We start from the raw sequence: 27,556 nt of genomic DNA on the forward strand, positions 1-27,556 counted from the left end.
ATTAAGGTGCTTTAAACCGTTGCTTTACTCTTCTTATGTAACCTAAACCATTGTGGGGACACAGGTAAACACCTGTTTGTCAGATGGTGGTGGTTTTAAACGGTGACCTCACATGTGAACTCCCCTCTTCACATTTACATTACATCTGTATGTCACACCAGACTTTGGACTCTCTGACCACAAGTCCAATTTCATGCTGACTAAAGCATAATTGATGTGTTGGCTAGCCTTCACAAAATGGCACCGGTCTTTCTTTGTAATAGTACATTGTAGATTGGCTGTGCATTACAGTTCCTTTGGCAGCTGCATTTTTCTCAGTGTTTTTGTAATTCTTTGCATGTGTACTTGAGCATGCTGCAGTAATGCTATAACAACAATGGGGAGGATATTGTGAGCATTAGATCAAGGCTGAGTTCTCAGGTTGGACTATGACAGGAATGTGAAGGGGCATACGTTGCAGCATGCTCTCACTCCATATTCCTCTCTTTCTCTCTCTCAATAAAACACACGCCTTTAATGTCCAATAACTCTCCCAGGTCATTGGAATGGAGGTGGGACAAGCTCAGTCAATTGGCATGGGGCTAAGCTGAAAGACACAGGCTGAGATCAAAACTGACAGAGGTTTTCTTTCTGCTACAAAATACTGATTATAATGCTTTATTTTTGTCCATGTGAGTTCATGTTGTCTCACAGGCCAATCAGGCAGCATCTTCAATAATGATGTGGTTAGTTGAAGGGAACCTTTGTTTTCCATATCAAATCATGCCGTCAGCTCTGCGCCCCCTTTGTAACCCAGTGAAGGACACCTATCTGTTTTGTATACAATGCTTAACTACTCAAAACACGCAAGCTGAGCGCTGGCAAATGATTGACTTCCTGCATCCCCGCTGGTGACCTGCGATCTGTCGCCAGTAATTTTGCTGGCATACTAAAGTGGTGTGCGACATGTCGTTCGTTTGAGTTTGGAGCAGGAGGGACCCCCTAGTGAGATGTTCAGTCAGTCAGTCAGTCAGTCAGGGGGAGGAAGGTTGATGCAGGGCAAACTGCCTGGAGAGTATTCTCAAGATGCCGGGGCCTGAGCGTCCACAGACCTCTGATGGAAGGCCAGCACTGACAACTACAAGAAGCCCCAACAGAGCTCACAAGCTGCATAAGGTTAAGGAGCCCGACTCTCAGTGGCTAACTGGAGCATCACCAAGTCTTCTCGCATTCAGCTGGAAGGAATGGAAGTGAGGGGTGTAGATCTACATGCTGCCTTACCCCACTGTGAAGGAGTGTAATTACACAAAAATCTTTGCATGTAGGAAATGGGAGGAGAGCTGTGGAGGAAATGTTAAACTCAATGGCCCCTCAGCAAACTCCCACCAATGCGCATGACAGAAGTTTGTAGAAATAGTGAAGCCAGGGTCTACATGTTCCTCCTGCAGTATATTATTGGTTAGGGTGTGTGTGTCTGCACTGGCTCAACTATCCCTGAGAACATAACACACTCTCACATTACAAGTACATGCCTGCTGTGTTGCATAACTGGATCAAAAGAGAAGCGACCGTCCCACCCCAATAAAATAAAAAAAGCTGTACGACTAATGAGGACACGCAGTGGGAGTGAGAGATACAGAATAGACCCAGTTTCTATTAGCTGTCTTTTCTTCCTGTGGGTCACTCCTAAAAATATAGGCTAGCTCTTGTGTATTAAGTGCTTTAAGGGAGTTAAGAGTTTAATCGTTAATAATTGTGGACTCCCGTTTCCCAGCATTTTATTGGTGTGCTGGAGAGTAGTGATGTACTGTTAATGAATAATTGATGTTGGGTTAATCACTGTAAAGAGTTAGATAAGTCAAAAATGTATTAATAGACATGGCAAATATGAATCATTCTTAACCAGGTAGCTATGATTATGTTCTTATAAAAGTCAGTAACACTTGCTGTGTCATAAGATAATTTAGCCTATTTCTACTTTATATCAGCATTAGGGGTGGAACGGTACACAGAAGTCACGGTTCGGTTCAGACGTCAGGGTTTGGTACGAGTTCGGTACAATGGAGGGAAAAGAAAAACAAAAATGCAGAAGGCAATTTTTTTTTATTGTGCATGTCTCAGGCTGTACCACCTAGTGTCATACAGTCTCTCCCCTGAGCTAGCTGCAACATCCTGATGTGTGTAAAGTAAGATGTATACAGTAAACAAAACGTACCCCACATCATCTCCAGACTCCATCTGTAACTTGTAAACAAAATAAGACAATCAGCTATAAAACTGAAAATACAGCACCTCTTATTTATGAACGTGCAAATAACAACAAAACAAAATTCTAATTAGGCGAAACCTTCCCTCACAAAAGAAAGTATTCTTGCTATTAATTGCGACAGGCATACCTTTCTAGTTTTCACTCTGCCACGACCTCCTGTAGCTTCTCAGCTAGGTGAGTGCTTGCGGGCTGTTCAATACGAATACATGTACCGTTCCACCCCTAATAAGCATTTGCTGCTGTAGGTTTCAGCCCCAATCGTTGATACAAGAATAGGTTAAGATTTGAGTGCCCTGCATGTCCATCCAAAACATATTCTATCAAATATAAAAGGCAAATTGTGCAGAATTTATTAACGGCCGACATTTTCTTTTTTTAATTTCTATTTTCTTTTTTTAATAATTCAAGAGGTGAGGATTTAATTTAATGCACAAGGTTTAGGCTTGGGATGGATAATATAGGTTCTATAGATAATAAACCTTGTCAACTTCCATGAGGACCCACGATGGCCCCCTAGATTTTTGACAGTGACATGACAGTCATCAATCAATCACAAAGTTCCCATTTCATGGGCAGCTCCTGTTGAGCCAATTAGTTTTTTAGTGACATCAGTCATCAATCAATCACAGTTCATCCCGTTGCACAATTAGTTAAGGAATTTGATTTTGACATTACATGTCATTTAGCTGACGCTGCTTGTTATATTGATTTGTATTAGTTTCCTGATCTGATTTCCTCACAATCCAGGCACACTTCTGATAGATGTATTTCAAATACTGTTACTCCAGGTGCTCAATATATAATGTGGAACCAGCAGTTGATACAGAACTTAGGTCTCAGTATAATGTATCGTTCTCCTGTGACACTGTTGTGATACTCATTCTCCAGTATAACAGCAGTACTGACAGTATCCTTTTCTGTGTAACAGGTGTAAACTTCCTCATCATCTGACTTTAAAATGAATGGAAACTGAAAGCACTTTATTGTAAATAAAGTAAGTGCTGCAAGTTGATCAGAGATGTATTATATTGCGTTTCCCTACTCCGTTACACTGATAAAGTGATATACTGTACATGGATGATTGTGTTGACGAAATTGCTTTATGCTGATGTGGTCAACAAGGCGCGGCGGCAATTTATGGTTTAGCTTATGATTCCCAACCTGTCTTCCCAACAGAGACCTAAAGCTGATGGTAGTTCAGTGCTCCTCCTGCTCCTCTTGAATGTCCACAGTGTTTAGATGAATCATTGGGACGTTAGGAATGTGAACAAGCAAAGCATTTAGCCCTTCCACCTGTGCTACTCCTAGTACTATCTCACCGGCACAGCTCTCAGCCAGCCTTTCAGGTTGGTGTTATTGTGAAGCGGAGCATCGCCATTCTCTCTGTCTCCTGTGCCTGAGCACCAAGTGGACTAGTCTGAATGGCTGTTTGTTTCCAAATGTGCCGTCCCTGTTCTGAGTGCTAGGACGTTGCTCTTGGTTACAGGCAGTCAGACGGTGTCTGGTTACCTCACCTTGCAGTGACACCCTGTTGTATTGTTAACCCTTTTAGCAGAGACCAGGGTGGAGAGCTGGCACCATGCCCGGGGCGGGATGTGTGTTTGCTTTGAATCCCCTTTAGGTTTCGGCAGGAGGTTAGAGTTCAGCGACCTGAAGCTTGTTTTTGCACCTGCCCAGAATTTTCCGGGACCTTGGACTAACTTCTGCTAAATAATATTTGGAGGCAGGTTTTTTTTTTTTTTTTTTTTTTTTTTTTACGGCTACTTGTAGGCTTGCTGGACAGACTCTGGACTTTGATCTCTTGTTGTTCACGTTACAGGAAGTGTTACCAGCTATGGATGATTAAGCTCTAAGGTAGGAGTCGAGCCATGAAGGCTTGGCAGCAAAAGAGACGTGTGGACAATACTCTCTCGCACTGGTTCTTTTATAGGCTAATTATGATCAAGACATAAATATGTTGTGTCATTGAAGCTAAAGCGTACGTTATTGCATGCCATTAACAATTAAATTCTTGTTTATTGCATACAGCTAAATTCCTTAGCGCAGCTGTGCAACCTAATTCTACTAACTGCGATTACTTTCTTTTCATCAGCAGTGTAAAGACTATTTTAACATTTAGATATAAGACAAAAATTGGTTGCTCACACGGCTGCTTCTTTGTGTGGTCCCAACAGCTCCTTTGTGTGATCACGTGAGCAACCTAGCTTACTTGTTTTTCTAGCTGCATCTGCCGGTCTGTTTATCTAGCCGTGTGCTGTGTGCTGCGGTGGCATAGCTTGTTCCAGCAGCCTGGGCACAGAGCTCGCTGCGCACAGCGGGCTAATGAGAGCATTCTTAACGAGGAGGTCCAGGCGGATTCATATATCATCCCTGTGCTCCAGAGCAGCAACTGGATTTACACACCTATGACAAATGGTCATGCATTTGAAATTGTTGGAGTCCTTCCCTTTTTTTAACCACACTAAAGAGCCCATGTTGAACTTAATTAATCTGTGTAATTAATTACCTGACATGAGACATTACTGGATGTGTTAGGCAGATCTGTGATAAACCATCTGTTCCTAGGGTCATTAATCAGCCTAAGGATTCACTGAACCTTTTCCTCTCTTCACTCCGGCTCACTGCAGTGCCAACTGAGACACCGAGGTCTCCAACGGTTTACCAGTGAAACGAGAGCAGGGTCCAACTCTCTTTTGGCCTCTTTATTCAACATGTTTGATACCACCTTAACCTTGGGTGTATCAACTGTTAAAGCCCAAGCTGGCAGTATATATGCTCGAGGACCTATTTTTGACACTGCTTGTTTGGTTTGTTCCCTCCAATGCAGAGTATAGTCGCTTTGAGTCCAAGATCCACGACCTGAGGGAGCAGATGATGAACAGCAGCATGAGCTCAGGATCAGGCTCCCTGCGCACCAGTGAGAAACGCTCCCTCTATGTCAGGTAAAGATGGAACACACACACACACACAGTCCTGTTTGCACTCACAACATGATATTCTAAGATCCGTAGTCAAAATTGTCACTCTTGCCTAATAAACCTCTACCTGCCTGTGTGGTAGAATAAAGCCTTAAAAGCACGCAGTCAAAAAGCAGCCACGCTGTCCGAGTACAGCAGCATGACGTATATAGCATAGATCATAAGATAAAACGCGATTCGTCACACTAAGCTATTTGTAGGGTGACATTTAATCTAAGGCATTGGGTTGATACAATTCATCACCATCATAAAGGTGATGGACAGGCATCCCCTGTTGTTGTTTTTAATGCCACATATGACATTGACTCTACTTTGTGTAATGTAGATTTACAGTGAGGCTTGTCGGAGGGACCTGTGTTATGACACTTTGGGACAGTTGCCAAACTGGATGGAGGCTCATTTAGGAATTAAAACAGGTGGCATCCTTCTGCTCACATAAAAGCAGGACTCACAGGGCTCAAGGTGAAAGGACTGTGTGATGTAACTCCATGGTTCAAGGGCTTCGCCATATTTCTACTGAAGCACTAATGCGCTTCTCTCAATCGAAGCCTAATATTTACATTACTAGATGTATTTAGCCCAAGTTCAACAGCAATGGACCTTACACTGATCTATCAAGAGTATATAGGTGTTATCTCATCAGACGCCCGCTGTAGAGAGAGGAGTGTTAACCAGTCTGACTCACGCCTTTCTTCTAGGCTGGCTCCTATGAAGCATGTAGAGCCTAGACTGCTCGTGTGCGGGTGATAAAGCCCACAGTTATGTTGGAAAAGCTGTCTAGCTAGCCAGGTGATGCAAGAGCCACCATGTTTTCCCAGCCCAGCCTCAGGAATGTGGAGGCGTTGGGCCTCTAACGTGTTCTTAGAAATAAAATTAAAACAGCGTCACGTGTGCTCACATACTCTCCGAAACTCTTAAGTGTGCCAAGGTGCTATAACATGGTTACGGTTAGGAATTTGACTATCACTCATCAACCTGTGTTAAAAGTGCCCTTGTTTTCCTGTTAAGCACACAGGCAGTTAAGCTTAGATTGCACCATGACAGTTTCAGTAGCACTGTTTACATATTGCCAGCTGCAGTTTCAGTTGGCAGGAATACTTCAGCCAAAATCTTTAACTGGTGGGAGGAGGTGGGGGGGACACAACATATCTGTCCACTTGACCATGGTATATGACCTGTAGATCTAGGCTTGTAGGTCAAATAAAGCTAAAACCTGTAAAGCATGTTAATACCTTTCTAGAAATTACTGGGTTTACCTGTCTGACAAGATGGTGACGCACTCAGAAGAACAATAAACAGTGAACGTCTGTAGTGGAAAGTATGTAGCCATGTAACGGCAGTTACAAATGTCAAGTGGAAGCACATGAACGGCATGCTTTAAATTGCGTGTTGTCAGAAATAAGATGTGACATTGCTTTCCACCTTATGTTTGTATGGTTACACAGACACAAGATGACTTACACCAGGTGTTACATTGTCCTCTTTATTTCCACACATTGTTAATAATAGTAAAGGCACAGCCCACATGCAAGCAATGTAAAATAATTGAATAAGCGACAAATAATGTAATACAGGAAATTCAGAGCTGCCATTTTGTGCCACGTATGGAGTAATTTGATCTTGATGCATGTGGAATCTCTACACACAAATTCAAGATAAAAGGAAGGAAGGAGTGTAACCCAAGCCTTTGATTTTGCAGAGCTTTGTTTGACTATGATCGAACGAGGGACAGCTGCCTGCCCAGCCAAGGCCTGAGCTTCTCTTATGGGGATATCCTTCATGTCATAAACGCTTCTGATGACGAGTGGTGGCAGGCGAGGCTGGTCACGCCACATGGAGAAAGCGAACAGATTGGGGTCATTCCGAGCAAGAAAAGGTACACTCGCACTTCATTCATAGTGTGCCAGACAAAGCTAATGTGACTACTACCATTCATGCCCAGCCTAAACGTATTTTCCCTTTCGCTTTCTCCCCCCCCTCCTCCAGAGTTGAGAAGAAAGAGCGGGCCAGGTTAAAAACAGTCAAGTTCCACGCCAGGACAGGCATGATTGAGTCCAACAGGGTAAGTGTAGAGGGCCAGCTGCTCCTTGCCCTGGTGCCAGAGAGGCTGCCTTCAGAGCTGCTGCTGGGCTCCCAGGGAGATGGCCTACTTCCCCCTGAGTGTGGGAAAGAGACCAGCACCTGCTCACTGAAGCGAGCACAAAAGGCGCTCATATTACTGTATAGATTACACAGAACCTCCGTGGAGATGTGAGGGCCCTGTTGCCTCCACAGCTCGTGGATATTAAGAAATGAGCACTTACAAAATGTCTGCACGTTTGTCAGAGGCTGATCTGTCAGATGTAATTTGCAGATGGATAAATCAGCTGTAAATGTTGTCTGTGTCATCTATAATGCAAGCAGATTCAATTGAATGAAAATGGTACATGTTTAAGTTGGCAAACGGACTCCTGTTTACTTCACGTTGATATACCATTCATTTTCACCCAGCTTCTCATTTTCATTATCTGATGTGCATTGTTTGTTTGCATTTCTTTTGTTTTTTTGCATGGGTGTTGAGTACCCTCATTGAAACCCATTCTGTTTTTGTTTTCACCCTCTCATTGCCCCCCCCTCCTCCCTTCTCACCCACACATCGACAAGCAGCCAGTCAAAGTAAAGCGCAAAAAAAGCTTCAACCTCTCACGCAAGTTCCCGTTTTACAAGAGCAAGGAGAATATTGTGCAGGAGTTGGTGGAGTCTGAACGTGAGTACCAGCTGTGTGATCGAGGGGGGGTGGTGTTGTTTTCGTCCTATCCCCTTCATGCTTCCGTTCTGTCTCTCAACTTTCATCTTTTCGCTCACCTCCAGGGATGGTTTGTGTGATGCACCACTCTCATCCCTTTTTCACTGTCCCAGAGAGATGCCCCACATGCAGAGCCGGCATCAGGCTGGAGATGTGGGGCTCTCTCTGGTGTGTCTGTGCATCTGTCTATGGGCTCCAGAGGAGTGTGTGCTGCCAGCTGTGCGTGCGTGTGTGTGTGTGTGTGCTTGGCTGCATTAACACACTGGCCTTCTTACACCGTGATGCTACTCCTTGTATAAGTCCTGATCAATTCTCCAGTCAGTCACTGACCCACAACAAGAAGAATCTCATTAACTGGACTGAAGCTTTAACACTTAACAGGTCAAAATCCCATTTTAATGGGATTGGACTTGTGTAATTGAAAGGCCGTGGCTTACTATGAACAAAGTGGGGCTCAGGCTTAATGAGTACAGCACAGCGCCATGTGTCAGTGGGCCTGGCGAGCACTACACAGCACTCCTCTCTCCCTCTCTGCCCCAACTCTCACTAACCTCTTCTTCTTCCTGTCTGCTCTCTTCTCTTTGTTTCTGCTCTCACCTGTTGGGACATCTAGGACTTCCCAGGGTTAAGCGATGACTTTTATGGATCAAAGAGTTTGAGTAAGTGTGTGGTTGTACTGTGTCAAGCAGCTGTCCCCTGAGCTCAGAAAAAAATGCTTTGTCACTGCAGACCCAACTGGGAATGCTAAACCACACACATTTAGTTTAGCGTGACACACACACAGACCTATGTGCGGGCTCACACACAAACACAAAAACTCAGATTCACAGTACACATAAAATGTGCATTCCCAAGGGATGGTGAGTGAGCGTTACACTTATTCTGAAGGTCTCCTGGGGTCTTTACAATAACTGTTTAGCAGAGTTTTCTCAGATAGAGAGCTGGAATATATCTGTCACCAGAGCAGAATGTTGCTATGCCTGGTTGGAAACACTTTTTCCCTCCAGTTCCCCTGAGTCAGCCAGCTCCTGCCTCCCTCCTGTGGATGGCGTAATGCCTGTATGTTTTCTTTGTCTTTCCCTGATATGAGATCCGCTGCCACAGGCACAGATCTAGCAATAGGAAACATTGCCCAGGGAGTTGGGGGTCATTTGGGATATTGTCACAGGAAACACTTAATTTCCTATTGCTCACACCTAAAACCACTTCCCTAATATTGCGAGAGCATGGCTGCCACATCAAACAAGACTTCTGCTTTCTTCTTTATCTTTTTTTAATGGCCTAGATGTTGAGAAACAAAGTGCTTTTTTTCCCCCCCCTAATGCTGTTGAGGCAGGTGAAAATTATTTTCACCCATACCATTATTTATTTGAATTTAAATGTGGCTCTGTTGTTGTTTTTTAAATGATCTGCAACTCCCTCTCTTGTGCTTTTGCAGAATGCCTGACGTCCAACACAAGTGACAGTGAAAGCAGTTCGAGTGAGTCCCCGGACATCTGTAGAATATTCTCCTTTGCATTTTATCAGCCAGGACTTCTATTGTGTTTCTTTAAATAAGATGTAAACTTTCTGATGATTTTGCTTTTTGCTATTACAGAGGGACAGGAGGACACAATTCTTTCCTATGAGCCAGTCATTCGACAGGAAAGTGAGTGAATCACTTCTCCACAATTGACTAAAAACTAGGGATGCACAATATTGGATTTTGGCCGATATTCAATATGCTGATATTTTTAAACTATATATATATATATATATATATATATATATATATATATATATATATACACACACACACACACACACACACACACACACACACACACACAGGGGAGAACAAGTATTTGATACACTGCCGATTTTGCAGGTTTTCTCACTTACAAAGCATGTAGAAGTCTAAGTTTTTATCATAGGTACTCTTCAACTGTGAGTGACGGAATCTAAAACAAAAATCCAGAAAATCACATTGTATGATTTTTTTTTAAATAATTTGCATTTTATTGCATTACATAAGTATTTGATACATCAGAAAAACAGAACTTAATATTTGGTACAGAAACCTTTGTTTGCAATTACAGAGATCATACGTTTCCTGTAGTTCTTGACCAGGTTTGCACACTGCAGCAGGGGTTTTGGCCCACTCTTGCATACAGACCTTCCCCAGATCCTTCAGGTTTCGGGGCTGTCGCTGGGCAATACGGACTTTCAGCTCCCTCCAAAGATTTTCTATTGGGTTCAGGTCTGGAGACTGGCTAGGCCACTCCAGGACCTTGAGATGCTTCTTACGGAGCCACTCCTTAGTTACCCTGGCTGTGGGTTTCAGGTTGTTGTCATGCTGGAAGACCAGCCACGACCCATCTTCAGTGCTCTTACTGAGGGAAGGAAGTTGTTGGCCAAGATCTCGTGATACATGGCCCCATCCATCCTCCCCTCAATACGGTGCAGTCGTCCTGTCCCCTTTGCAGAAAAGCATCCCCAAAGAATGATGTTTCCACCTCCATGCTTCACGGTTGGGATGGTGTTCTTGGGGTTGTACTCATCCTTCTTCTTCCTCCAAACACGCCGACTGGAGTTTAGACCAAAAAGCTCTATTTTTGTCTCCTCAGACCACATGACCTTCTCCCATTCCTCCTCTGGATCATCCAGATGGTCATTGGCAAACTTCAGACAGGCCTGGATATGCGCTGGCTTGAGCAGGGGGGACCTTGCGTGCGCTGCAGGATTTTAATCCATCACGGCGTAGTGTGTTACTAATGGTTTTCTTTGAGACTGTGGTCCCAGCTCTCTTCAGGTCATTGACCAGGTCCTGCCCTGTAGTTCATTGATGCCCCACGAGGTGAGATCTTGCATGGAACCCCAGACTGAGGGAGATTGACCGTCATCTTGAACTTCTTCCATTTTCTAATAATTGCGCCAACAGTTGTTGCCTTCTCACCAAGCTGCTTGCTCCTGAAATTGTTTAACTTCTGGATGGCGGTTCTTCATATGAGTGATCAAATTGGTGGCGTTAAGGATTTTACACGGCATCCTCTCGCATTACTTCGACCTTGCAAGCATTGCACACTGCACTCGCATGTCTTGATTTTTTTCACCGTGAACAACGCTCAGACCGCAGACGTTACCGTCTCCACTTCCGCATGTAAATCCTGTGTGGGTATGTGTTTGTCGCCAGTTTTGCTCATCGGACCGATGACGATATATAAATAAATGCCAAATGTCTGCCAATACCAAGGTGATTGCCGATTATATTGTGCATCCCTACTAAAAACGTATAGCATAAGTCAAACTATGTGCATTGTACATTTCAACATGTAGCCTCACCTTAAGTTCTTTGTCTCCAATGCAGTTCACTACACAAGGCCTGTGATCATACTGGGCCCCATGAAGGACAGAGTAAATGATGACCTCATCTCTGAGTTTCCCCACAAGTTTGGCTCCTGTGTACCCCGTGAGTTTACAGCAACAAGCAGATCCAGACAGTGCAACTAAACGTACCAGCAGTGATAAAAGTAAACTTGTTCCATTCCCCTTCTGCAGATACGACTCGTCCGAGGCGAGAGAACGAGATGGATGGCCAGGATTACCACTTTGTGGGATCGCGAGAACAAATGGAGAAAGACATTCAGGATAATAAATTCATTGAGGCTGGCCAGTTCAATGAGAACCTCTATGGGACGAGCATCTTGTCTGTCAGAACTGTGGCTGAGAGGGTAGGCACCGAGGCTTGGGTTTCTCTGTGCGATTGGGTTACCACATTGGGTTTGGTGTATTTGGAATGTAACCAGAGGAATGTTAGGTTTCCTGCTAAATCGGAAAGCAGACATTTGTAATTTAATGTTCTACCAAATTATTAGTTTGCAGTAGTCATTTTTGCAGCATTACAAGAACCACGATTAATCCTGTGTGGCCTACTTGTGTGACAAAAATCTAGAAGTTTCTAGTATTTTTTTTAATTTTTTTTTTTAACGAAGCCTATCTCTACCTGCCAACAGGGGAAACACTGCATTCTGGATGTGTCTGGGAATGCCATAAAACGACTGCAGCAAGCACAACTTTATCCGATTGCCATCTTTATTAAACCAAAATCCATTGAAGCCCTAATGTAAGTTTGAGCTGTTTTTTTTTTTTTTTTTTTTTTTTTTAAACATACTGTAGTTTAGATAGGAGTGATAAGTCTGTGATACTAACCACAGCTACTTGTCTTTTTCAGGGAAATGAATAAGAGGCAGACGTACGAGCAGGCCAATAAAGTCTTTGACAAGGCAGTTAAGCTGGAGCAAGACTTTGGAGAGTATTTCACAGGTTGGTCTCACTGCCCTTTTGCTTTGTAGTTCTGACTTGGGCTGTGGCTAATGTTCAGAAGATTGTGGCGTCTGGCGATTTTCGTGCGCAGAAACTCAAGTGAAGATAATTACCTCTTCTGAAGAGTCCATGTTTTTTTTATCCTCCGTGTCCTCCTTGGCTACTAGCAACTGCAAGGCTTGTATCATGTGGATGCCCCGACAGTTTTGTTGTCATTACTTAGAATTCCTCATGGGGTGACAGAAACTACGCACTATAACTTTAAACACACAAAATTCACATTTAAAAAAAAAAAAAAAAGCAAATATTTGGCATTTTTGCTTCAGTTAACTGAAAATGTATTATCAAAATTGTTGCCGACTAATTATCTATCTATCTAACTCCAGTTCGGATGCAACTAACACATATATTATATAATCTCTCTCTCTCTCTCTCTCTCTCTCTCTCTCTCTCTCTCTCTCTCTCTCTCTCTCTCTCTTTTTGTGTTTTTGTCTCCAGCTATTGTACAGGGTGACTCACTAGAGGAGATCTACAACAAAATCAAGCTAATCATCGAGGAGCAGTCTGGTCCCTACATCTGGATCCCCTCCTCAGAGAAGCTCTGAGCTTCCCGCCGTCCCCCTTCTGCCTCCCAGAGACCCCACCCAAGCCCAAATAGCCCCCCTCCTCACTTCCTTTTTGCAGATATGTTTCATATCAAGTTTTAGTGTCATCATTATGTTACTCTCTAAATGGAAAAAGAAGTCTTATCACCATTACTGTGACTGTGCACACCCCTGCATGAGTTTCTCAACAAAATCCATTCAAGACTGGAAATGCCATTCCAAAGGAATTTGTCAACAAAAGGGAAAAAGGAATAAATCCTTTTGTGAACTAGGACTGACTGAAGATCAGAATGTTACAGAAATCTGGAGAGAGGAGTTGGGATTCAAAAGGAAGTTGCAGGGAAACAGACAAATCATACCAAGTTGGAACACTTTGTAAATGTTCATCAGATCACATTTAAAAAGACACCCAAGATGAAAAGTGAAGACCAATTAAGGTTGTTTTTTTTTCTTTCTTTTCTAAAGACTGGATAAAAATCGAGCCCTGCTGATGGTACTGTTCAAGGAGTCATCTCTCTTGTTTATAATGACTGAGGAAATTAGTGGAGCCTACAAACTGGTGATCTATTTATCACAAACCAGCTTGCTGTTTGGTCGTCTGCCAGTTGTCTGTGCTGCAGCTGATAAAGACATCTCGGGAGGCAGATCAAGAGGAAGAAACGCGTTGTGAATCTCTACATTTATATTATGAAATCACAAGATAAATGATAAAACCCCACTGAGATTTTCCTACATATTAAATACTACACATTTTACACTTCACTAGAATTGTCAATTTGGAGGGCTGTTAAATTTCTTTTCTTTTTTCTTTGTGGGATTTTTTGCTTGTGGTTTTTAGCTGCTCTGTGTAAAGGTTGGAGGTAGAGAAGTGTAACTGGGCTCTCTGCAAAACACCAAACTGCCTTAGATCAAATACAAATTCTGTTTTGTGACTGACTACCTGTTGTCTGTGAGGGAGGCTGCACACAATTGACACGGAAAAGAGAGGAAACATTCAAATCTTTTCTTACTTGTTTGTGTCATCCAGCTGCCAGGAGGCCTGACTTGAGTGCAATAGTTAAAAACGAAGTCTCACCTCTTCAATAGATAAAACAAAGTCTCGCCTCTGTGGGCGCCTTTTCTCGCCTGCACTTCAACCTTCCTTCCTGTGTAAGTAAAGAATTTGGCCATTGGATTACAATTTGGACAGCCAGAGCCTCCTAACTCATGTTGAGCAGCAGACCACCCTATTACACTCTCTGCCTTCCAAGAGGATTCTCTTCCGATTGAATGGTCATATGGTACTGTCCTATCTGCCGCCATAACGGTGGCCTTAAAACGGGTAGAACAAGACAATAATTGTATTGGATGTCCTAATGATTAAAGAGTTAATATATCCTGTTTTGGATTGTCCCCCTGTACCCCTACCAAAAATAACACTAAAGTTGGGTTTGATTAAAACCTACATGCTTTGTGTATCTCTACACGTATAAATTCTTGATGAATCTGTTGTTGGCAGGTACTGAACCACTGTGTTGAGCTCTTAGCGTGTCTAGGGTGAGCTAGACCAGCTCAGGAATCTTTAACGTACAGATACCATTTCCCCTGCGACTGAAAGGGCCATGTTTTGGCAATGACACAGAGTTCATAGCTGTCAAATGTGAACAAGTACTTCTAGTACAATTTCAACTCAACAGTGTAATCGGGCTGTATCATGTCTTCTCTTTTTCGTGAGGTGGCGAGTTTGTTCAAGGCCGTCGGGGCTATAACCGTTTTGAGTTGGCTGTATGGCATCACCAGGATTGAAATGACCTGCTCCACCCTCCCATGCAGATCTTGGCACTGTATGTTAATGTGTGCATGTGAGAGAGTGCGTCTGAAGGAGTACTGTGGCCCCTGATCCTGTGAACGTTCTCGCTTTCCTCCTCAGCTTTTTGAAGAGCGCAAAGGATTTTTTTTTTTTTTTTTTTTGTCTTCTCAGAGAGCCAGACCCAACAGGAAGTGGTAACCTAAGACCTCTGGGTCCCCTGCTCTCTCCCACCCACAGAGCACCTGTACCTGCAGGCATTTTCTGAACAGGTGTGCCCACCTGCCAGGCACCACTGCTAAACCAGCTGTCATTACCTGTGTCAAAACCAGAGTTCAGGGAATAACCGAAGGGAACAGAGCCATTTATAAACTGCTTGCAGACTGTTTCAAAGGGTGTGGTAGCTGTACAATGTAAATAAGCCCCCAGCAGATCCCCCTCACCTGTGCTTCATGCATGTGTGAATCAAACTGAGACAAATGTTTTATAGACCACAAATGTCAGGTAAGTAAAGTTTGAGCTACTATTGAGATATAATTTCCATACAAATGTGCTGTATTGTTGGTATTTCTCTTCAAATGCCTATTGGAAATTAACTAGTCAGTTGGGAATTAATTTCCCTAAAGTAGGGCCTGTCTACATGTGATTTCTTGTGGAACGTGTCTGGGTGTATAGATTTTAAAAATATATTGTAAAATAATTAAAGAGATGCAGGCAGAAACCTACACAATATCACAGAAACCAGGAGCATTGATCAATACATCATTAGAAGTTTAGAATTGGTCCTCTCTGGTGTTTAGTTGAAATACAGCTGACTGTTAACAATGTGTGTGGTATTTATACCTCAGTCAGTCATGTCAAAGCCCAAAGAACTTGATTTCATTTTGCTCTTTCCATTGAGGTTGTGGTATATAACAAGATGGAACCTGAATGCCTCTGTGTGTGTATAATTGATGAGGGTCTTTGTTCTGATGAGAGAAATTATGACATATATGCTTTTAATTTTGGGTGGGGGGGTCAGGGTTCTTGTTTGTACTTTTGGGTGATGTTTATGTTATAGCACATCTGTGCAGTAAGTGCTTGCAAACATGAACCCTTTGATTGTACAGTAGTTTCTTCCTGTCACTGCAGGTGGTACAGCCTATCAGGACACTTGGCCTCATGGTCTTCCCTGTCCTAGTCATGAGGGAACACAGTCCTGCAACTTTTGTTTGGGTTTTATTTTGGGACTTGACAAGAGTTTATTTGTTTGAAAATAAAATATGTGACTCAGTTATGATTTTGATCTGCTTGTTATTGCACTTTAAACGACTCGGTGGCTTTAAAAAATAACAATTATTAAAATAAGCCCACTTTTCTTTTTTAGATTGTTTTTATTGACTGTTTAGCCTTTTTTGACAGGAGACTAGAGAGAGACAGGTAGCGTGGGGGGGGATAAAGGCTGAAACGAAAGTGGTATGTGTCTTAACCTCTCAACACAATTATACAGATTTAAAGCATCACTTTACCAAACTGGAACATCTGATGAACATTTTACCACAACATTAATAACATTTGTCTGCAACTTATAGAACGGATTCAATTTAAATTGACCCTCAGAACAAGCAGTTACCCCCGGCTGACGACAGCTGACCTGTCCCTGTTGGCTTACTCCTCCATGATGAGGTTCTTCTTGGCTTTGTCCAACCTGTCCAGGATTTCACTGTAGAGACCAGACATCTGTGAGCACACAAGAAACAGCTGTAAATCTTACAAAGCTCTCGGCTCTTTAAAGGTCTACAATGATACTTGATACAGCATAAGACCTGTGTGTTTCTGGGGCCAAAGCCTTTGTACTACAACCACCCCAGTCTGCTTCACCCCCGCCCACCCCCTCCTTTCCACCAGTCCTGCACCTGTGTCTCGTAGCTCTCCTGCAGTGATCCAAGGTGGCGGATGAAGCTCATTGCGAGGCCACACCACTTCTCAGCCTCGGGGTACTGAGCCAGGCTGTACAGCAAAATCCCTGTGTTCCAAGCCCGAGTCAGCAGCCACAGGGTCTCCATCTCTGGGAAGTCGTCTGGCTACAGAGAAAAAGCAGGAAGATGTTCAAAAGGCCATTTAACAGAGACCACCTGGCTGGCTCACTTGAGCCAAGTGTGTGTTTTTTTTTTGTGTGGATAAAGCTTGTGAGTAACTTTAAGCCAATCCTGTTCAACTGTATGTTAACCTTTACTAATGCTTTGGAGTCCTAAACAGACCGTAAACAAACTCGAAGGTCTATCATTTCTAAAGTTTCATTCGTTTTTCACACCACTTTAATCTTGGGCTTTCACTTTGATCCAAAGAATTCCACAGCTTTTGAATAATAACTCAAAATCAAAGGGGAAATATGCACTGCCTCTAAAGCAGTGTAATGTCTCAATAATTTGATGCCTCTTTCAGAGCTGCAGCTCACCGGCAGTATGATGACTTGTACAGCACATTAACATTCAAATTGGCAGGAAGGGGGTGGTGAATGGAAGCATCTGCTAATTGAAGTGCGGCTGAAAGCCCATTGATAAAAAATGGCATCTAGGACAGTAGGCAGGCATGGAGTGGAAGAGAGGGGGTTAATTATATAGCATGGCGCAGTTCTGTTGGAGGGAACAGGAGGTGGGTGCCAACGGATGGCGATGTGTGATTGGTGCTGACTCACTGCGGCTGCAATGATGGACAGGGCCTCCTCGTAGTAGTCCCACACCTCCTCGAGCACATGGGCCTCCACCTCTGACACACCGCTTGGGAGGGACAGCTTGATCAGGCTGTGGACACACTTGCTAAGAAAGGGACACAACAACAGGCACACAATCAGAAAACCTTTCATCCCAACACACACTTTGTGGGAATGGATCGTTAATGAAATGTTGAGGGTGTTTTCATGCAGAGTAGAGATGGGTATGCCTGCAGCGGGCCAGGTCAGCCTGTGGTTGCTTCTTGTGCAGGGAGAAAGCAACCCTCAAGGCCTTCTTACACAGCAGAGGGAAGTGGGCTGGAGGCTCCATGGCTAAGGCTCCATATAGAAAGAAAGAAAAAAAGATGCCAGCATAATGCAAATACTACGTGTCTGTTTCTTTAGGCATGTCGGCAGAGATGAGATGAACAATACCTGCAATGGTCTCTAGCACCTTGGTTTCAACATTTTCAAGCTCCAAGACAGACTCCAGTACTGTCTCAACCTTGGGGTCATTCAGCTTTGCTCGAGCTTCAAATTCATACAGCAGCAGCAGTGTGTCTGTTGGGTCCATTGGGGAGCTTCCTGCCAAGTACGTGGTGAGAATACATTTCCTTTGCTTCATTTAAATCAATGTAAGATGTGCGCAAATAATTAAACATGGCTGTTTTTCGGATAGTGAAGCTACTTAAGGTACCTGATGCTTTCAGGGTTTTCCAGACCTCCCAACAGATCTGAATGTGCTCCAGAGCCTGAGTGAGCTCCTCAGTCTGTGAACCAAACGGAAACATAAAAAGAGTATTCTGGATTCATCATCGCCATCTAGTGTTCACTTACTGTTCAAAGGCAGAGGACTTCAAAATGAAACGCCTACGCCAGCACCAATAATGTGGTTAGTCACCTCTCTTCACCACTGGTATTGGTAAATTTGGAGAGCGGGCTAAATGTAGGAGATGGACAGAGGGAGTGGGTGGCACACCTGGACAGAGTGAAGAGACTTCCTGCAGATCTCCAGAGAGGCGGCGGCGGCCATTAGCAGACACGTCTTCTGGCCCATGAGCAGTGTGCGATCAGGAGGGCACAGCTGGGAGAGCTACGGGTTCATTCAGATGTCATATTTCCATTATTGCAATAAAACAAAGGTAAGTTGGTTAGTTCAAAACAAGTGAAAGTTTTGAGCACAGGACAAACTGGAATATTTGTGGTAGAAAAGAATTCAACAATTGCATCTGATGATTCCGCCTAAAATAAAGTACTTCATCCCAGTTTCTCTCAAACATCGACTCAACATCCAACAGCAGAAGCTTCTGATTGTACAGGGGTGTTCTCAGACATGGATGCATCTGTCAACAGTAGGGTTGGGCATCGAGAACCGATTCCTACTCGGAATCGTTTCAAAAATGACGATTCCAGCGTAATCGTTTCTTTATTGGAATCGTTTGGAGGATTTGGTTTCAAATCTGATCATGGATTCCAAATTTAACATGCGTAAGTTTTGGATTCCGTAGAGGCCAGGCGCTTGTTGTGTTGCAGCCTTGGAGCACAGTAAGCGGCGCTCTGGTGTGGCTTTATTTTACGTTGAAAAAGCCCGGTAAAACTGCAACCCACCATTGAATCAAAATAAAACTTTCCTCTTATTTGTGAAATAAGCATGTGACCCGTTTCAACTCTCCCCTCAAAGAATCGGAATCGCTAAGAACCGGAATAGAAAGGAAGAATCGGAATTGGAATCGGAATCGGAATCGTTAAAATCCAAACGATGCCCAACCCTAGTCAACAGTCAACATCTCATGGAGAAATAAATATTAAAAATCCACTTGCAAATACAGGTGTTCTGTTGAAGGTAAAGTCAAAGGTCAGATGGATCATTGTGGGTTACAGAGATTCTTTATCTTAAACTATCTTTCTAAAGCAATGTTAAATCCCTGTTCAGGTGTTATTGATCTCTATACCCACATACTGTTGATATTAATTAATCCACCTGGCAAAGCTAATAAGGGCACTTGCCTGGTAAGAGAGCACAAAGAAATCCCTCATTCTGTCAGGGCTCTTCTCGCACTGCAGAGCAGAGTTCCACGCTGTAAGGACATACACCAACCCACACCCACACCCACATCCACAGCCACACACACACACACACACACACAGACAGACAAAATTAGTTTAAGCGATAGCATACCAGATTGAAGTGACAAGTAGAGAAAGTCTTAGTACCAATCTTCCTGAACCAGTTAGATTCCTCTGTGCGTTGCTCAACAGTCATGCAGGACTGCTGAGAAAGTTTCTGCAGCGCTGCAGTGATGGCAAACAAAACATTTGTGGGTTATGATGCACAGCAGATACTGTAGTTGAGACATTTCTTCCCAAAATACAATTACACCTCAATTGTTGCATATGTACTCACCCATTTTTAAATATGGCAGCACGACATCCAGATTCCCATTCCTACATGGAGTAAGGTAAGGTAGTAAATGTAAATCTCCGTTCTGATTTGATTAAAAGCAGCATCAATAATAGTATGTAATCACTCTATTAGGTACTTTCGCTTCCCCTCACCTCATCTCATCACTCGATTTTTCTACTGTGGAGAGCACAAGTCGAACCAAACACCTATAAAAAGATGAATGGAGAAACTGGTGTTGACCTCCTTTCTTTCACCTACTAACTGTATTATACAGAGACACACTTTCAGTGGAGAAGCAAGGGAATATAGGTCAGTGGATCATAGAGGTGTATGGAAAACTAACAGACTCGCTACAATCTCTCAGCATATAAGCCATCTCTACTAAATGTTGTCATCTTATGTGTGAAACTGTACCATCATGTTTTGTTTACACAGTCTGAACACATGAACGCTGAATGCATCTGACCTGAGAGCAGTCAGAACCTGAGCTTCATCTTTGGAGTTTTCACACAAGGTCTCCAGAGCCTTCATGGCAGTTTCCTGCTGTTCATTCTGTCACAGGGCGACATGCATCCTCCTCATTAATACCACCACCCACCAGTCAAATAACTGTGTCATGTAACTATAAAACATTTGTCAGTACTTATTTATATGTTTATGTGCAAATAGCCCGGGGAGGTGGTAACCAGTAACGTTCTATCTTTGATCCCAGCCGATTGTTTTTACCCAATGAGGAGCTTTTCCTGGAAATGTGTAACAAACAACCAAACATCCGTTATCATGCCATCCTCCCCAGATCAGTGCAGTGTTTAAGACATGATCCCTCATCAGCTTCACACCCATAAACTCCAGGCTGCAAGCATCGCTCTTGAGGACTAAACACAGGGTTTTGGAGCCCTACAACACCATAAGAGTTTGACAAGTGATAAGTTATAATTCCACCAAACCAAACTAATTATTTCCCCAATTTTTTACAACTGGTGTACAGAGCCGAGTGATGAGTCCTACCTCCAAAGCAATCTGAGCAGCCAGACTGAGGAGATTGGAAGCAGCGTTCTCAGAAACCAGCAGTCCATCCTCACTGGCAACACGACTCTTGGACAGAAGTCCCATTGCATTCACTGCCTCTGCAGCTGGTACAAATCAACAGCCTCATCATCACCACGCAGAATATGCTGAAAATGTGGCTGTAATAAAATAGCAGTGCTATAACCGTATCTGTTTTTACTCGTTATGTATCACACAACTAATGCTTTGTAAATACCTTTTTCCACATTGTTTTCATGCACTGCAATCTTGTAAACACTGAACTGAGTGAAAATGCTGTCAGGATCACATCTCTCTGCTTCTTTAATTGCTTCTTTGGCCTGATAAACACAAGGTTTCACATACAAGCAAACATACCTCACATACATAAACTGTAAAAATGTGTCAGGAGCATTTGCCATTGGGGCTGCTGAGTTCTGTCACGCACCACTGACTTGCTGCTGTGGCTCAAGTTGTCTTACCTTTTCCAGTTGCTTAAGTTGCAGAAAACAGGAAGCTCTGTTCCTCTGCAGTTTGGCTGAGTTGGGCTCCATTTGACCTGCTTTGAAAAAACTCAGCGAGTAGTTATACCACTGAAGAGCCTCAGCATAGTTCTTGGCCTGGGAAGAAATATAGAGTATTAAGTTATCCTTTATGTATCTCTGTGTGGAAATGAAACCTCTGCATTGAACCTATCCTAACTATTTAGGAGCCGTGGGCATTGTGTGGGCCCACCAGCCTCCTTGCTATGAGGCAACAGTGCTGATCTCTCAGCCACAATGCTGAAAAGTGTATGTACACTATAAAAATAGCTTTTGAATTAAGGATAAACAAGGCTATATTTAGCATACCTCGAAATGTTTGGACGCTTTATCCCACAGCATGACATGTAGGCGAGTGAGGGCCTGTGGAGTCAGCTGTTTTCCTGTATAGTGGCCTGTGTGGGTGTAAAAAAGAATGGTTATACTAATACAGAGGCACATCTACAGTGTATTACCTGCATTATATATGTGATCATATTCTTATTAAAATCAGACTTATTCAAGAACTGGAATGCAAAAATAAAGTACCAGTGATGATATCCTCTATCTTCTGTTTGCCCAACAGCTCCTTGCCCCTCTGCAGCAGTAGCTCAATGTGCAAGACAAGAGCAGTTCCCAGGTCAGGGGAAGACTCAAAGTGTTGACACACACGTTTCAAATACTCAAATGCCAGCACTTCTCTATGCAAATAAAACAGATATCATTCAGTTAAATAGCATGCATCTGGGCATTCCTTAAAAAAAATTCCTTGTTTATATAGGCTATGTGTGTGTTTCTACAAAGAGCAAAGTGTAGTAGAGTACTAGCAAAGATGCTGAAGTTTTTACCTGTCTTCAGACATGAGTAGTTTCACTGTGCTCAGGCACACTTCAAGATAAACATTAGATTTCAGCATCTCATTAAGTCCTGAAAACATATTTTTATGATCTGCTTTTAAATGTGCATTTAACTCAAGTGCAAGTTATCCATAGACACACAGGAACACTTGGGAGGGTCCCAGTACAAGCACAATCTTCTACTGTTGGAGACTGAGCAATTCTACTGGAACACCTGACCAGACTTAGTAGCTACATCACTGTAGACACTTAGAATATTTCTGAAGCAATTAAACTCATCAGTAGCCATATTTAGTTTTTCCAAATTCACTTTTCTCTCTAGTAGCCTCAGAGAATCAAATTAGCAACATTTCCTTCTTGCATCTACTTCTCTAAACTCTCAGCCACTGATGCCCCACTGCTGCCTATGTTAATGAAGTTCTGTATAAATAATTCAGTGAGATTCGGGTAATAACTAACCTGCTCTGATATGATCGTCTGCGGCCCCACATCTCAGGAGTATTCTGATCTTTAAGTACAGCCCAGAGGCGCTCACACATTCCTGTTAAATTGCAATTGGGTACAGAGCATCTTTTTTTTGTAAGTGTATGTTTAAAAAAATGCATATGTAGAATACAATTTGAAAATAATTTCTCATATCCCACCTTGTTTGCTAAGCTGACAGCATTAAGAGCCTTCTCCTGAAACCCCTGACAGTCCCACTCTAAATAAACAGTGGCAAGGAGCCTCAAAACCTTGGCCTATTGTCAGGGAAATTGAAGACAGTAATAATAATTACTATTTTAATGTGTACCAGTTGTTTGTACTAAATTCAGTTTTGCACTGTCTTACCTGGACTTCAGATCCAGGGGCATATTTCACATTCATTTTCCCAATTTCATAGCTTTGGCTGAAAAAGAAGAACACGTTGCTTTCCCACTGCATTGTTTCTAAGCTCTCGCTTTTAAAAAATATTCTATTTACCTCAGCCAAAATGCGCTGTCCTCAAACTTTCTCAGATTGTAAGAGTCTATTCCAAAGTTGTAGCACATAAGGGAGAGGTACGCAGTCTACATTGAAAAAATATATTCAGAGTTAACATCTCCTACACTTTCAACAGCAATATGTTATGTAAATGTGAAACAACAATATATAGTGTTGTTATAGTGATAACACTATAAATTTACATCTTTAGGTAGCCGCAGCAGCATGTCTTTACAGCGCTGCACATAGACCACAGCCTCATGGTTATTCCCTTGACTTAAGGCCTGAAAAGAAGAGATTTGAACTTCCTGTTTAATGTCAGCAAACAGTATAACATTCCATATTAGCACAGAATAAGATTTTCCCCTCTCATTGTTTCTAGGTTTACATTTTAGCTGTCTCACACTTCACACTGCAAGTCTTTCAAAATAGCACTTCCTCAGCTGCCAAATATCACAAGAACAAATATTCACATTGAAAGTGTTGAACATCACATGCGCCACAGCTCACCGATTCTGCCTGGCATGAGAGAATTCGAAGCAGATCCTTCTCTACATCCCCCTTGGATGAAGTGATGTCATCTGCTCCGTCACCCCTGGACGTCAGTTGGCCATAGAGAGTTTCCAGGCTCTAGGGATATTGAATGTCGAATAATTTGTAAAGACACCCTATTTCTGTTTGCTCTAAACTTGAATAGATTGAAGCTCTCTCAATTTGAGTGTTATTTTTCTTATTCTTTACCTTGACAGCACACCTTAAGAAGTTATCCGCCATCTGGGGATTTTTGCAGTCCAGCCAGGTTCTCCCTGTTTTGCTGGCCATCTGTAAAGATTAGACACTGACATACAGACTTTTTCCTCCTGAAATGTTGAGCACTCACAGACGATGCCTACAGTATTGCTTACCAGGATCTGCTTGCGGATGACGCCCTCTGTTGGATTCTCAGGCTCACAGCAGTACAGAAGACTGCATGCGACATGACGCACTGTGAGGATGGTGAAAGCATTTGAATGTGACGTGACACGACACAACCGTGACCTCTCCAGCTTGCAATCCTTACATTGTGCCAACACTTCAGATAATATGTATGGGTATTTTCAAGTGTCATGATCATCAGTAAGATTATCATGTAAATAAATACTGCAACTAGAAGTGTACCTTTGGCTTTCTGATTTTTACTTATAGAGGTGCCCACATTCTTAGTAACTGCCCAGTTCCACAGCTGGATGGCACACTCCTCAAGCTGTAATATGAGTAAGAAAAAAGAAATATGCATGCAACCTACAAATTCTGCCAACTTATAGCCATATAAAGGTGACATTAATGCTAGAGTACTAGATAAATAGATCTGATGTAAAGCTTTACATTACATTGCATCACTTTTTGAGGGGAAAAAACACTGCCAACTAGAGATATACTTTTTGGTATTACATATGATAGGTTTTTTTGTTCCTTTAGTTTTTTTTATTTACTATTACAGTCAAACTATAGTCAAATTCTCTCACATTCTTGTATCTACCTGTGGATCTGGTATTTTGGGGAAATCCTCTAGGCCAGAGACTTCAGAGAAGAGTTTCTCTATCACCTCGTCATAATCTGTCAGCTTTCTCTGCAGTAGATTCTCTGTGAGACCTCAAACAAACAAATTAAGACATGTTGACTTTTTTTTCTTGAAATAAGTCAAATGTTTTCCCAGAAAAAGTTAGTGTCGCAATAGCAAATTTCACTTCTAATGAGCTTATTGTTAGGCTAACACATTTTTTTAAATTACATATTATTTTAGTATTGATTGTTTAATTTAGTGTAGTTATATATAGTCTCAAAATCACAAATGCATCACAAGTTTCCAAATTCCAAAGTATTCAAGGATATGAAATAAGAATAGCGAACTCATCAAAAGTTGAGAAGCCATAACCAGTAAATGTTTGCTGTTGTTTTTTTTTTTTTACTTAAAATAACGTTAAGTTCAGCAATTGTTTAAATAAATTGTCATTGACTAGCTAGATACGTTTCTGTCCAAAGAATAGCATAACTACCTTGCTAAGTTATGTGATCTTGTCATAATTGGGTCAATTAAGGATCAGTGTAACGCTTATCAGTTCAATTTTCTAAGCACAAACGGACATTTGGAAAAACAGAAAAATGGGTTCAAATATCCAATTTTTCATTTGTTTCCACCTTGACAAATTAAAAAATTGGATCTTTAACCTGTTTTTTCAATTTTCTGTTTTTTATTTAGAGGATCAGAAATTGATAAAATTACAAATTGCGTCTGAGGTCCAATTATTCAATACTGCAAATGGTATTCTCTTCCTCTACTTTGCGGAATATGCAGGTCATTAACTGCATATGGACCAAAGAAAACAAAAGCTGATAGACTTTGGAGTCAGAGGTGCTTGCAACTGATGGTTTGGAGTGGGGGGGGCGGGCGTAGCTAGGTGGAACCATAGTAGTGTTGGGTACCGAAACTCGGTGCCAATAGGGAACCGGTGCTGACGTAAACGGTAGTAACGAGACCGAATAAGAACGAAAGTTTCGGTGCCTCATTTCGGTGCTCGACTTTACACTACACCTGACAGCATGTAACGTTAGCCTACCTTTAGCTAGCAGCTGGATAAATCGCGGTTAAAATGCTGATAGCTAACATTAAACAGTGTAAAGTGTGACTGTATTTCACTGTGGAGGACTTCTACAGCGGGATGTACCAGTCTGCTCTGTAGCGCAGCAGCTGCCATTTAGAGGAGCCCAGACGCAATTTTGTAATTTTCTAAATTTCTGATCCTCTGAATAAAAACTGAAAATTGGAAAAACAGTTTAAAGATCCAATTTTTTAATTTGTCAAGGCGGGAAAAAAAATTAAAATTGGATATTGGAATCCATTTTTCTGTTTTTCCAAATGTCCGTTTGTGCTTAGAAAATTTAACTGATAGCTAGCTAGCTAAGCGCTACCGCTACACGGACCATTAAGCACCATTTTGAGTAATAAGGTAGCTTGGTATTGGTGTAAAAAAAGGCTTAATTATTTTCTTTTTTTCTTGATATTATGTATTTAAAACTTCACGTTAACCCCTGGTATGTCTAGCTTATTGTTCACTTGTTTTGCAATACATCATAAAAAAAGCTTGTTGTACATAAGGTACATAATAATGTACCTTATCTAATATAAAATCCTCTTCAATTATTTGGTCATGACTAAGGTAGCAAAGTAAAGGGCATAGCTAAATCAGAAGAAGTCAATGCGGAGGTAACTTTAACGTTAACATAGCTAGCTACATAAACAAGCTAACATGGCTAGCTAGGTAGCCTCATAGTGTAACCTTAGCTAATGGCAGAGGAACTCTATGCATAGGTTACCTTGCCAACGGTTAACGGTTACTGACCCAGATAGGCTGGAAGTCTCAGAACGTTATTCGTAACCAAAACTGTCTACAAATAGCAGTTAGAACAGCTGAATGGGATAGCTAGCTAGCTAGTTACTCACATTTTACAGTTAAAACAAACCGCTCCATGTTTTAGGTTTTACCGCTGAAAATAATAATGTTAGCTCCCTACAGCGCCATCTTGTTTGATTGACAGCTGATACAAATGCCCGCGAGGTTGGGTTGGAGGAGGCCCTGATGAAACATCCTTCTTCTTCTTCTTCTTCAGTTGCTTGTTTAACGGCGGATGCGGACTAACTTAGCGCACTACCGCCACCCTCCAGATAAATTGTGCATGATCATCACTATGGCTTACATCCTTGAAAATACTGTTGATGAAACATCCATGGATGGAAGAGCCTAAAGGAAGAGCCGGAAGCATTAACAATAGGCCTGAAGGTAATCACTGTCTATGAAGGTAACAAACAACCCTAACAAGTTTTGGATTAGTGTGAACTTCTTGTAACGTTAGCCATACATAGCTTATTTACACTAGAATGGGACTGAAGTACATTTTACTGTATTGCAGGTCTACATCTTCAACACATAGGCTAGCCTACTGCACTAAACTAGGCTACTTTTTGAAAACCTATTTTTATTCTGCCTTAACAGCCCAATTTAATAAAAGTACCCAAATAGATTGGTCAACATGACTAGCTAAACCTGAGAATTTTCCACTGTTAAAATGGTGGAGTAATCCGAGTTGGCATAGACATTTTTACTCTGTTGTTCTAAAACAGGATCTTCAGTGGCACTTTAAACGAGACAGCTCCCTCTGCTAATTATCTACATTTAATTTCCAAATCTTTGAATTGATTTCTTTTTATGCCATATTACCTTTTTCCATATTGTTGATTTGATGTGCTACTTTTACTTTTGATCCAAAATGGTAATATCGACCACAAAATATTTAACAAGAATATTTTATATCAGATAGTTTTATAATATTTTGCAGAGAGCCCAGATCTTA

At 42.1% G+C, this 27,556-nt stretch overlaps 2 protein-coding genes across 10 annotated transcripts in view; one reads left to right on the plus strand and one right to left on the minus strand.

Moving 5' to 3' along the window:
* The window catches only part of dlg3 (discs, large homolog 3 (Drosophila)), an 86,788-nt gene extending 70,808 nt beyond the window's left edge, over positions 1-15,980 (plus strand). For all 8 annotated transcript variants that reach the window (XM_028588742.1, XM_028588743.1, XM_028588739.1 and 5 more), the window contains 11 exons: positions 5,076-5,190; positions 6,926-7,102; positions 7,213-7,288; positions 7,873-7,972; positions 9,450-9,491; positions 9,609-9,659; positions 11,358-11,459; positions 11,549-11,721; positions 12,004-12,113; positions 12,222-12,313; positions 12,812-15,980. In XM_028588742.1, the coding sequence (XP_028444543.1) occupies positions 5,076-5,190; positions 6,926-7,102; positions 7,213-7,288; positions 7,873-7,972; positions 9,450-9,491; positions 9,609-9,659; positions 11,358-11,459; positions 11,549-11,721; positions 12,004-12,113; positions 12,222-12,313; positions 12,812-12,918 (1,145 nt within the window). In that variant the 3' untranslated portion in view covers positions 12,919-15,980. The remainder of the gene's footprint in view (positions 1-5,075; positions 5,191-6,925; positions 7,103-7,212; positions 7,289-7,872; positions 7,973-9,449; positions 9,492-9,608; positions 9,660-11,357; positions 11,460-11,548; positions 11,722-12,003; positions 12,114-12,221; positions 12,314-12,811) is intronic.
* Positions 15,981-16,136: 156 nt separating this feature from the next.
* On the minus strand, positions 16,137-26,922 carry tex11 (testis expressed 11). 2 transcript variants are annotated; one of them, XM_028588670.1, is made up of 29 exons: positions 26,649-26,922; positions 24,687-24,799; positions 24,326-24,410; positions 24,073-24,152; positions 23,909-23,989; positions 23,678-23,797; positions 23,371-23,451; positions 23,168-23,253; positions 23,036-23,093; positions 22,849-22,944; positions 22,664-22,745; positions 22,196-22,274; positions 21,897-22,048; positions 21,678-21,763; positions 21,309-21,446; positions 21,065-21,167; positions 20,809-20,933; positions 20,267-20,352; positions 19,953-20,006; positions 19,801-19,841; positions 19,611-19,688; positions 19,404-19,474; positions 18,376-18,489; positions 18,094-18,166; positions 17,832-17,981; positions 17,627-17,735; positions 17,382-17,502; positions 16,600-16,767; positions 16,137-16,406 (listed from the first exon to the last, which is right to left on the minus strand). In XM_028588670.1, the coding sequence occupies exons 1-29, from the start codon at positions 26,674-26,676 to the stop codon at positions 16,404-16,406; spliced, it is 2,661 nt and encodes an 886-aa protein (XP_028444471.1). In that variant the 5' UTR covers positions 26,677-26,922; the 3' UTR covers positions 16,137-16,403. The 2 variants fall into 2 exon arrangements, with proteins under 2 accessions (XP_028444471.1, XP_028444470.1); XM_028588669.1 differs by having other exon boundaries at positions 16,137-16,423.
* Positions 26,923-27,556: the final 634 nt, after the last annotated feature.

The sequence above is a fragment of the Perca flavescens genome, chromosome 10 (assembly GCF_004354835.1).
Source record: "Perca flavescens isolate YP-PL-M2 chromosome 10, PFLA_1.0, whole genome shotgun sequence".
In the NCBI taxonomy this organism is placed as follows: domain Eukaryota; kingdom Metazoa; phylum Chordata; class Actinopteri; order Perciformes; family Percidae; genus Perca; species Perca flavescens.